This window comes from Phyllobates terribilis, unplaced genomic scaffold, assembly GCF_046119375.1.
Source record: "Phyllobates terribilis strain yellow unplaced genomic scaffold, ASM4611937v1 Scaffold_1__5_contigs__length_1240528914, whole genome shotgun sequence".
In the NCBI taxonomy this organism is placed as follows: domain Eukaryota; kingdom Metazoa; phylum Chordata; class Amphibia; order Anura; family Dendrobatidae; genus Phyllobates; species Phyllobates terribilis.
In genome coordinates, this window is record NW_027362761.1 from 393,163,093 (window position 1) to 393,175,305 (window position 12,213).

Consider the following 12,213-nt stretch of genomic DNA (forward strand, 5'->3'; position numbering starts at 1 on the left):
CAGCACTGTGCTCTTCAGCCCCGGCCTGACTTGCATTGCCATGATGAGGTCAGCACGCTGCTGATGTCATCATACTGCTGATGATGCCAGGCTGCAGAAGTGGCGAGGACGCGTTGGGCATTGGCAAGCGCTCCAGGAGGAGCCAAAGATGAAGTTTGTTTTTTGTTTGGTGTTACTTTCCAGGGGACACTTTGGGGGCCCATTATGGGGCAATGGGGGACATTATAGGGCAATAGGGGACACTATGGGGGACATTATGGAGCTGTGGGGGACATTAAAAAAAAAATCTCCAGCGAAGGATTCAGCCAAGCAAGTATAAAATGTCAATATTTATTCATATCCTTAAAAGCAGGTACATGCGGTTACTCCAGTATCCCCAAACCAACGCGTATCGGCTACGCCTTACTCGTGGGGGACATTATGGGGCAATTTGTGACATTATGGGGATTGTAAAATGGGGCATAGTATAGTGTACAGTGGGGGGGATTTTATCCAGAGAGGCAGTGTGGAGGAGATATTATGGAAAGGTGCAGTTTGGGAGGACATTATGGAGAGGGGCAATGTGTGAGGGGCAGTGTGAAGAACATGAAGAAGGGCTCTGTGTGGGGGATATTATGGAGAGGGGCAGTATGGGGGGACATTATGGAGAGGGGGAGACATTTTGGAGAGGGGCAGTGTGGGGGCAGTGAGTTGAGGGACATTATGGAGAGGGGTAGTATGGTGGGATACTATGGAGTGGAGCAGTGGGAGGGGAATATTTTGTGCAAGAAGCACAATGAGGGGCAATTATTATTTATGGGGCAGTATTATGATACTTTTATTTCTAAGGGCAGAGTGTTGGGAATTGCTGCTGAAGATGGAGAAGAGGGAAGTCTGCAGAAACTTTGGCGTGAAATCTCATCATGGCGTCTGCACTATATGGAGACAAAAGAGATGGAAACGTCTTGAATCAGAGAAGAAATCACCTATAAGGTATCTCAATGGAAATGTTTATTTATGATACTGCCTGCGTCTCATCAGTGTGGTTTCTGAATGGTCCACAGTCTGATGATGGCTGTTAACAACAACTCCCAGCATCTCCTTACTATTGTTAAGGACATACTGGGAATTGTAGATTCAAGCTATACAATTATATATGGGGCTGTCCTGACATTACAATTGATTGCTGTACTAAGCTTGGTCCTGTAATCATTTACTGACGGTGGTTCTGACGCTGAATTCATGTATGGACTATGGTTCTGAGGATTTAATCAGCCATCAAGTGCCTTTAACAGCTGCGGGTGGAGTGGGGCTCTGCCCGCGGCTGTCAACCTGTTAAATCCCGCTGTCAACCACTGACAGCGGGATTCAACACGTGCTGGCCAGAAGCGCGTCACAAATCCTATCGGCACCCCTTGATCACATGACAGGGGCGCCAATGGGTTGTCATGATAGTCGGTTTGCAGAAGACCCTCGTGCATGTTGTGAATCTCCTGTGAATGCTGGCTCTTGCCGTTCATAGGAGATTGTGATTTTCGTACACATAGTGCTGTGTGTAGCACAGGTGATCGGACGATCGCAGCTTCAAGTCTCCTAAGGGGACTATTGAAGTCAGTAAAAATTGTGAAAAAAACTCTTTAAAAACATTAAAAAACCACAAAAGTTCAAATCACCCCCTTTTAACCCACTGAAAATAAAACAAAAAATACACACATTTGGTATCGCCGCTTTCAGAAATGTCCGATCTATCAAAATATAAAAATAATCCGATTGGAAAACAAATTAATGAGAAAAAAAATCAAAACACCAGAATTATGTTTTTTTGGCTGCTGTAACATTGCAATAAAATGCAACAAGAGGTGATCAAAACATTGTGTCTACCCCAAAATTGTATCAGTAAAAACATCAGCTCAAGTCACAAAAAATAAGTCTTCACACAGCCTCAGATCCCGAAAAATTAAAACGCACCGGGTCTCAGAAAATGGTGACTGAAGCGAAATTTGGTTTTCTTACAAATTTCAGAATTTTTTTTCACCACTTAACCCCTTTACAGCCTGTGCCGTAATTGTAAGCACAAGGCTGTAACCCCCGGTTCAGTGAGGGCTCCAGCGCTGAGCCCGCACTGAACCGGGCACAATTCAGCTGATTATTACTGCTGACATGTGTCCGCAACAGCCGTGGGTGGAATTGCGATCCACCCGCGGCTGTTAACATGTTAAATGCCCCTGTCAATCTCTGACAGCGGCATTTAACTTGCACAAACTGGATGCGCGTCACTTACCCCGCCCATCGGCGACCCCGTCACATGATCGCGGGTCACCGATGGGTGTGCATGACAACCCTGGGTCTGCAGTAGACTCCAGTGGTTATCATGAGCAGGTCGCTATGAGCGCCACCTAGTGGTCGGCACTCATAGCACAGGACCATTTCTGCTACACAGAGGTGATCTGCTGATCATCTCTATGTGGCAGAGGCGATCAGACAAGTGCTGCTTCGAGTCTCCTATGGAGTCTATAGAAGCAAGCAAAAAGTGAAAAAAAAAAAAGTTTTTAAAAATATAAATTTTTTTAAAAAAATATAAAAGTTTAAATCACCCCCCTTTCGCCACATTCGAAATAAAATAATAACCCCTCCCCCCCCCACATACACATATTTGGTATCGCCGCATTCAGAATCGCCCGATCTATCAATATAAAAAAATAATTAATTCGATCGGTAAAAGCCGTAACGAGAAAAAAATTCTAAACGCCAGAATTACGTTTTTGGTCGCCGCAACATTGCAATAAAATGCAATAACGGGCGATCAAGACATCGGATCTACCCCAAAATGGTATCAATAAAAACTTCAGCTCGGCACGCAAAAAATAAGCCCTCACCCAGCCCCAGATCCCCAAAAAATGGAAATTCCGCATCAAAAACGCATAGTGGGACTATGTGTTTTTCAAGCATTTTTGATGCGGATTTTCCGTAGTGTCAACGCTTGCAAAACGCTTGGTAATCCGTGCCCCATGATCCCCAATGAAAATCTGCATGTTCTGTGCCCATGCTGCGGAATTTTCGGCTGCGGATTTTCCTTGCGGAAAAATCTGCAGCATGTCCATTAATTGTGCGTTTCTGCATGCGGATTTGAGGTTCCAATGCACTTGAAAAACGCAAGTCAAATCCGCATGTAAAAACGCTGCAAAAACGCGTATAAAATCCGCAAGCGTTTTTGACTGCCAAGAACATGCAGAAACGCTGCAGAAATTTTCTGCTTCATTTCTGCATTGTGGGCACATAGCCTAAGGGGGGAACAATAGGAAGCAGAGAGGCCTCGCCATACTGTGACTGGTGAGTAAGTAGAGCTGCAGCGCCGGAGCTGTGTGCTGACTGACAGCAGGGGGCTGTGCCGGCCTCCCACCAATCCCAGGCTCACAGAGCTGGAGGCGGCTCCTCTCCTTCCAGCGAGTCATTAGCCAGCTGCCTCCTCAGCCTGACTTCACCATGCTGCTCTTCTCCTTCCCACTATCCAGACATTTTGTGCTCAAGAGGAAAATCTTTTCTTCCTGCCGCAGACAGCTCTCAGCTATGTCTACTCTACTGATCAACCAGCCGCAGTATGCATGGCTGAAAGAGCTGGGCCTGAAGGAGGAGAACGATGGTGTGTACAATGGTGCATGGGGAGGAAAAGGAGAGGTAGGTGCTGCTGCAAAATTTGGGTAGATGCCTAGAAGTGAGGCCACAAGTCCTGGCCTGTCATATGTAACACACGTGACTGGAGAGGATCATGCTCAGCTTTGTGTCCCACTAGCCCATAATATTGCCTCCCTGCCTACTGCATTGTGTCTATACTGATTTTATTACTTTTAGTGCACATCTGTGTACTTCCTGCATGACATATACTTAGGCTCTGTTCACATTGGTGTTATGGGTTCTGTCTCGAACTGCTGCTGGATAAACCGGCACCCAATGAACCCTGTTGATTTGTAATAAGATCCAATGTAATTTTCCTTATTTCAATGACAGAACAGGTGCTGACTGTAGTGATCTACCGTCCTATGTGAACAGAGCCTCAGGCTGGCGACACTGCATCCACTGATGGCCCATAGTGTCACATTTTGACACAGTCACTAACATTTATAAATGTGTTGTATTTTCTGTCGCAGGTTACACACGACTCACATGTCATAGACTTTAATGCGAGTCACGTGCGACTATGATTCATGTGTGACTTATCTGTGATTTGCAAAAACCACAGCTTGAAAATAGTCGCACAACATCAAGTTGCACAGATGTCTTTGGTCGCGCAGCTTGCCTGAGAGTTTGTTGCGCATCGCTCTGCAGTCCAGCCTTATTCTTTCAGGACCTGGGACCATCAGAGAATCCTTCTGTGGCCAGTGCTTTCTAGCATGTTTTATGTTGAAAAACAAAATCCTTAAGGCGATAGACTTGTCACGATGATCTTCTACAAGAGACCAGTTCACGACATGTTCTGGCTTCTATGATTGCTATGAATACAGATCACAAAAGTGACCACTTACAGGACCTCTGTCAGCATAGAATTACTGTTCAAACCAAATACAGGTGCTCGCTGCACCCTTGGTGTGGCCAAGCATTTAAGTGCACCTTCCCAGTTATTTTTCCCTCTCGCCACCCCTCCTCTCCTTTTTTTTTATTTTTTTTATTATATAGCTCTGGCTTCATAGAACCAGAGAAGGGCAGCCATACATGGAAAACAAGTAGGTGAGAAAGTGCAATTAAATGTTTGGTCACACCAAAGGTGCACTGGGTTCCTGTGTGTTGTTTGAACGGTCATTATGTGCTGACAGCGTTCTCAAAAACATATTTCTGGTCTTTGTGCTATCCATGTACATAACGGACTGCATGCTGCCCAATGAGGCATTTGTGTTTTTATTGTGGAAGATGGGTAGTGGTTGTCATGGCAGCCTCGGGCCTACATAAGGTCCCATGTGTCTACTTTGTACTCCAATGGAGCCCTGATGTAAGTAACATTACCTCCCAAAAATATTGTACCTCAAAATGGTACCAATAAAAACTCCAGCTCGTTAAAAAAACAAGTCCTCACAAAGCTCAACAGATGTAAAAATGTATGAATCTTGGAATATGGTGGTACAAACCAAGAAAACTGAAACCATAGTAATTAGACTTTTTTGCACATTCTATGAGGCCAAGATCGATTTTTATATTTATGGTAAAACTCAAGATGGCTTGTTTGTGTCCTAAGCTGCTTCTTTCCTCGTTGCCAATGCCGCTCTATTTATTATCTACTGGAGTTAAAACATTTTTTTTTTATAATTACTTTGCTGAGCTTTCAGATATAAGGTTAATCAATGATTTCTTGATGGATTTTGTGACCTCACTATTTCAGAGTCATCATTAAACTGCTAATTTATTGTTACATTTTAACTCCAGGTGAAGACTAAAAACGAAGTTATTAAGCTCAGTATGGGTATGTGCACACAACGCCTATTAGGCTATGTTCACACATGTTGGGCTTTTCAGCGTTTTTGCTGCAGATTTGTATGCAAATTTTTAGTTGAGGTTTGCAGTACCAGCAAAGTCTGAGAAACCAGATTTCTCTGTTCACACATTGTTTTTTTTTTTTTTTTTGCTGTGTATTTTGTGGCTTGGTTGGTTTTTTGTAAAATAGAGCATGTCACTTTCAGCGTTTTTTCACCCATAGGAAGTAATGGGTGATGAAGAAACAAACCAAAATTTGTATCAGCGTTTTCGATGGCAAAATAGAATGGGGTTCTTTTTTTCACAGAACTTTATGTACATGTATAAATAGAGGCAGACGGACAGTGAAAAAAAAACGCAGTAAAAACAGCGTTTTTGACGCAGTTGATTTCCTGCCAGAGATTAGGTTTTGCTGCAGATTTGTGACACTGAAAAACCCAACATGTGTGAACATAGCCTTAAGCTCAGGCAAATCTTCCAACTTTTTCAAACTTAGGCTGTGTGCCCACTATGCATTTTTTTTAAGCGTTTCCGCAGCGGCAATTCTGTTGCAGAAACGCTTAAAAACCGCTTGGTAGAAGGTCTGCCATGTTCCCCAATGATAATCCGCATGTGATGTGCACATGCTGCAGAAACTTCCGCTGCGGATTATCATTGCGTAAAAAAAACGCAGCGCTACCAATTATTATTCTCCTGCAGACCCGGGTACCATAGTACCTGTAAAAAAAAAAAAAAAAAAAAATAAATATATATATATAAATATAATATAATATAATATAATATATATTTACCTTCTGATGGCCCCCGGTGTCTTTATCCGATGTGTCCTGGCTTGACGGCAGCTCGCTGTGGACTCTAGGACCTGCCATGACGTCATTTAGTCATGTGACGGGTCACGCGATTCTGACATGTGCGCTGACGGGCCCATTGATTGTAATGAGTCACTGTGTGCTCTGTTGGACGTCATTTTCGGCCATATGCGCCTGGTCAGTGGAACCAGCACTTATTTGCGCCCACAGTATTTTATACCAGAATTTATAGTAGTGAATGTTTTGAGTTTTTCAAAACATGGCCCATGTTACGGTCAGTGAGGGATCTTCATGTTGTGCTATGTTCTCCATTATGGAGGTTTGGGGGGGGGGGGGGATATTATTTTATAACAATGTTATGCCTGTAACGTTCTCTACATAATTTTAACCATGGTTTTTTTTTTTTTTTTTTCAGGTTGTGACGTCCTATTGTCCTGCCAGCAATTTACCAATTGCCAGAGTTAGACAGGTAATGTAGATGAAGTGGTCTTCATCAATGTTTTTTGGGTTTCTAACATCTTTATGTTTTGTATGGTGAGTTCACCGATACTATATATTGGTGGTGGGTATACTTAATGATGACCCCAGAATACGAAGCAAAAAAAGACCCTTAAGTAAAATATACAGTCCAGTTCTATAATTTATATATAATATATATATTACAGTACAGACCAAAAGTTTGATTTTTGCTTCATTCTCTTTTGTGTTTTTTCCTTGCAAGCAAATTAAATGAAGAGAATAATACCAAAGAATTTGTGATTGCAATCATTTTCAGGAAGAAACTGAGTATTATCTGACAGAACTGCATGGGTGCCAATACTTTTGGCCACCAGTGTGTGTGTGTGTGTGTATATATATATATATATATATATATACCGTATATTCCGGCGTATAAGACGACCTGGTGTATAAGACGACCCCCCTACTTTCCTGTTAAAATATAGAGTTTAGGATATATTCACCGTATAAGACTACCCCTTTTCCAACGCATACCAAACACCGGTAAAAATTAAAAAAAAACAGATTTGAATTTAACATGGTCCTTTCTTAATTTAAATTCTTATGACATGCAGGTATATAGCAGGAAAACTGTCACTCATAAACATATTAAAATAGGGGGGACCCCACGTCATTTTTTGGGGGGGTCCCCCATTCTAATAGCTAGTAAAGGCTAGGTATTCAGCTGGGGGCTGATATTAGTAGCCTGGGAAGCTCCGTGGGTATTACCCCCTTCCCAGACTTCAAACATCTGCCCCAGCCGTCTGCTTAACCTCCGCTAGAGACTATAATGATGGTGGATCCCACGCCAATTTTCTTTTTAAAAAATCCTTTCTTTTAACACTAAATGACAATTGAGGGGTTAATAAAGATGCAGTCCCTAAATTATTATTAATTTTGTAATTAATTTTTCCCAAAAATGTTGACGTGGGCTTCGCCATATTTTTGTGTCCAGCCAGGTACAGCAGGCAGGAACGGGCTGCCCCCAACCACCAGCTGCCTATTTGTACCTGGCCGGACACAACAATATAGGGAAGCCCTTTTTTTTTTAAAATTATTTCATGAAATAATTAAAAAAAAAAAAAAAAGACGTAGGGCTTCGCCCTATTTTTGTGTCCAGCCAGGTACAACTAGGCAGCTGGGGGCTGGAATCTGCAGCGCAGGGAGGCCCAAGCTTTCTGGCCCCCCCCCGCTGCAAATTGCAGTCCGCAGCCACCCCGGAAAATGGCGCGTTCATAGAAGCGCCATCTTTTGGCGCTGTACCCAACTCATCCAGGGCCCTGGTGCGGTGGCTCACTGGGTAATAAAGGGGTTAAGGCCAGCTTGGCATTATCAGCTGGCCCTAAGCCCGAAATTCATGGGGTCACGCCAATATTAGACATGACCGCCATGAATTTCTAGTAAAGTAATTAAAAAAAACACAACACCCAGAATAAAGTCCTTTAATTGAAATAAAGACACAATTTTTTAATGTTCTAAATTAAACCATACTTACCATTACGCCCATTCCAGCTGAAGCCAACGATCTCCTGCAATAAAAGTAAAATAATAAAGCAACCTCATCCTTACCTCTCCATGGTTCCCAGGACTGGTCCAGCTCTGCTACATTCACATGACAGGCTGCACCGCAGCAGAACGCTGCCGTTCAGCTTGCCATGCGGCAGACACTGAGAAGCGCAGGCATGCTTGTGCTCCTCAGTGTCTGACTGTGACGGCATCCAGATGAGCCGAGATCATGTCCAATGAACTCGGCTCACCTCATGCACGTCACTGACAGCGTGGGAAAATTCTCCTGCTCCCCGCATGCGCAGTAGAAGTTTCCCACGCTGTCAGTGACGGACGTCCAGGAGGTGAGCTGAGTTCATTGTCGGCTCATCTGGATGCCGTCACAGCCAGACACTGCAGAGCGCAAGCATGCCTGCGCTTCTCAGTGTCTGCGGGATGACAGACTGGATGGCAGCGTTCTGCTGCGGTCCAGCCTGTCATCTCGATGTAGCAGAGCTGAAGCTGTCCTGGGAACCATGGAAAGGTAAGGATGAGGTTGCTTTATTATTTTACTTTTATTGCAGGAGATCGTTGGCTTCAGCTGGAATGGGCGTGATGGTAAGTATGGTTTAATTTAGAACAATAAAGAATTGTGTGTTTATTTCAATTAAAGGACTTTATTCTGGGTGTTTGTTTTTTTTAACTTTTACTATGGGGTTAGTAATGGGGGTGTCTTATAGACGCCTCTCCATTACTAACCTGGGCTTGATGTCAGCTGGCATTATAAGCTGACATCAACCCCAGCCCTATTACCCCCTGCCACCGCACCAGGGCAGCGTGGAAGAGCGAGGCTAAGTGCCAGAATTGGCGCATCCTATGAATGCGCCATTTCTGGGGCGGCTGACGGCTGGTGTTTCTAGCCTGGGAGGGGGCCAATATTCATGGCTCCCTTCCTGGGCTATTAATATCAGCCCCCAGCTGTCTGCCTAGCCTTTGCTAGCTATTAAATTAGGGGGGACCCCACGTCATTTTTTTGGGGGGGTCCCCCATTTTAATAGCTAGTAAAGGCTATGTATTCAGCTGGGGGCTAATATTAGTAGCCTGGGAAGCTCCGTGGGTATTACCCCCTTCCCAGGCTTCAAACATCTGCCCCAGCCGTCTGCTTAACCTCCGCTAGAGACTAAAATTAAGGGGAACCCCACGCCAATTTTTTTTTAAATAAATCCGTTATTTTAACACTAGATGACAAGTACAGTAACCAGCACTGTCACTGTACTTCATATATATGTGACTGACATGTTTCTATCTATCTAATCTATGTGTGATGCTCTATCTTTCTGTTATAAATTGTCGGGTACAGATGCTGAAATGCCAGCCGGCTTTTTTAAAGAGACGGTGCATGAAAACACTATTATTTGTTTTAATAAATCCTTTACACTAAATGACAAGTACAGTAAGCAATACTGTCACTGTACTTCATGTATATGTGACTGACATGTTTCTATCTATCTAATCTATGTGTGAAGCTCTATTCTTTCTATTCTAAATTGTCGGGTGCCGGCTTATGCCGCTGCTGAATTGCCGGCTTTTCATATATTGTCACAGAAGCGATGCGAACTTCCCTGCTCCGGACACAGCGCACCGCTTCTGTGACAAGTGAAAGCTGTCGGCACAGAAGCCCTGCGCTGTGTCCGGAGCTGGGAATACGCAGCGATGTGTCAGTTTCAGCACAGAAGCGCTGACTGTCTGGACCTACCGCCGCCGTATTTTAACTCCCTCCACCTTATATTAACTCAGACATGGCAGGGATACGGCCACGGCAGCTTATTAACACCCCCAGAGTATCCCCGCATGTCAATTTCTGAAAGTTCAAAAGCATTACCGGCGTATAAGACGACCCCAGACTAGACAGAAGATTTTTCAGTCTTCAAAAGTCGTCTTATACGCCGGAATATACGGTGTGTATATATATATATATATATATATATATATATATATATATATATATATTTCAAAAGTTTGGACACACCTTCTCATTTAAAGATTTTTCTGTATTTTCATGACTATGAAAATTGTACATTCACACTGAAGGCATCAAAACTATGAATTAACACATGTGGAATTATATACTTAACAAAAAAGAGTGAAACAACTGAAAATATGTCTTATATTCTAGGTTCTTCAAAGTAGCCACCTTTTGCTTTGATGACTGCTTTGCACACTCTTGGCATTCTCTTGATGAGCTTCAAGAGGTAGTCACCGGAAATGGCTTTCACTACACAGGTGTGCCCTGTCGGATTTAATAAGTGGGATTTCTTGCCTTATAAATGGGGTTGGGACCATCAGTTGTGTTGTGCAGAAGTCTGGTGGATGCACAGCTGATAGTCCTACTGAATAGACTTAGCTGCTTTTTACTTGCCATAATACAAATTCTAAGTAAAGAAAAATGAGTGGTCATCATTACTTTAAGAAATGAAGGTCAGTCAGTCTGAAAAATTGGGCAAACTTTGAAAGTGTCCCCAAGTGCAGTTGCAAAAACCATCAAGCGCTACAAACAAACTGGCTCACATGAGGACCGCCTCAGGAAAGGAAGACCAAGAGTCACCTCTGCTTCTGAGGATAAGTTTATCCGAGACAGCAGCTCAGATTAGAGACCAAGTCAATACCACACAGAGTTCTAGCAGCAGACACATCTCTTCCAACAACTGTTAAGAGGAGAGTTTGTGCAGCAGGCCTTCATGGTAAAATAGCTGCTAGGAAACTACTGCTAAGGACAGGCAACAAGCAGAAGAGACTTGTTTGGGCTAAAGAACACAAGGAATGGACATTAGACCAGTGGAAATCTGTGCTTTGGTCTGATGAGACCAAATTTGAGATCTTTGGTTCCAACCACCGTGTCTTTGTGCTACGCAGAAAAGGTGAACGGATGGACTCTACATGCCTGGTTCCCACCGTGAAGCATGGAGGAGGAGGTGTGATGGTGTGGGGGTGCTTTGCTGGTGACACTGTTGGGGATTTATTCAAAATTGAAGGCATACTGAATCAGTATGGCTACCACAGCATCTTGCAGCGGCATGCTATTCCATCCGGTTTGCATTTAGTTGGACCATCATTTATTTTTCAACAGGACAATGACCCCAAACACACCTCCAGGCTGTGTAAGGGCTATTTGACCAAGAGGGAGAGTGATGGGGTGCTACGCCAGATGACCTGGCCTCCACAGTCACCAGACCTGAACCCAATCGAGATGGTTTGGGGTGAGCTGGACCGCAGAGTGAAGGCAAAAGGGCCAACAAGTGCTAAGCATCTCTGGGAACTCCTTCAAGATTGTTGGAAGACCATTTCCGGTGACTACCTCTTGAAGCTTATCAAGAGAATGCCAAGAGTGTGCAAAGCAGTCATCAAAGCAAAAGGTGGCTACTTTGAAGAACCTAGAATATAAGACATATTTTCAGTTGTTTCACACTTTTTTGTTAAGTATATAATTCCACATGTGTTAATTCATAGTTTTGATGCCTTCAGTGTGAATATACAATTTTCAAAGTCATGAAAATACAGAATAATCTTTAAATGAGAAGGTGTGTCCAAACTTTTGGCCTGTACTGTGTGTGTCAATCTATCCTCATTTAGTATCAGGGTGCACGTGCAACCTAGCCCTTCTGATTGTGCTCTTGAGGATAATGGACACAGTCACTCGCTGGGGCCTACACTGATTTAACAAATATCACCAGTGGATAGGTAATGGTTTATGTAAACTGAAATACCCCTTTAAGGGAACCTGTCACATCCAGAAACACTGTTTCCTTGTAGATATAGGGGTAATCTGCAGGTAAATAACATTTGACTCCTGTGTAGCCAGCTTACTGATGCAGCAGCTCATCCTCCCTGCATCCGCTGGCTTTCAGTCATAAGGGTGGTGCATGGAGTGGTCAGTCACTGTTCACAATGCAGGGAATTCGCTTTAATTCCTCCTCCATGCAGT

General features: G+C 43.5%; 1 protein-coding gene across 1 annotated transcript in view; it reads left to right on the forward strand.

Moving 5' to 3' along the window:
- The first annotated feature begins 3,375 nt into the window (after nt 1–3,375).
- The window catches only part of ALDH7A1 (aldehyde dehydrogenase 7 family member A1), a 67,454-nt gene continuing 58,616 nt past the window's right edge, over nt 3,376–12,213 (forward strand). Inside the window, exons 1-2 of the mRNA XM_073676703.1 lie at nt 3,376–3,654; nt 6,664–6,717. Coding sequence (XP_073532804.1) covers nt 3,463–3,654; nt 6,664–6,717 — 246 coding nt within the window. The 5' untranslated portion in view covers nt 3,376–3,462. The remainder of the gene's footprint in view (nt 3,655–6,663; nt 6,718–12,213) is intronic.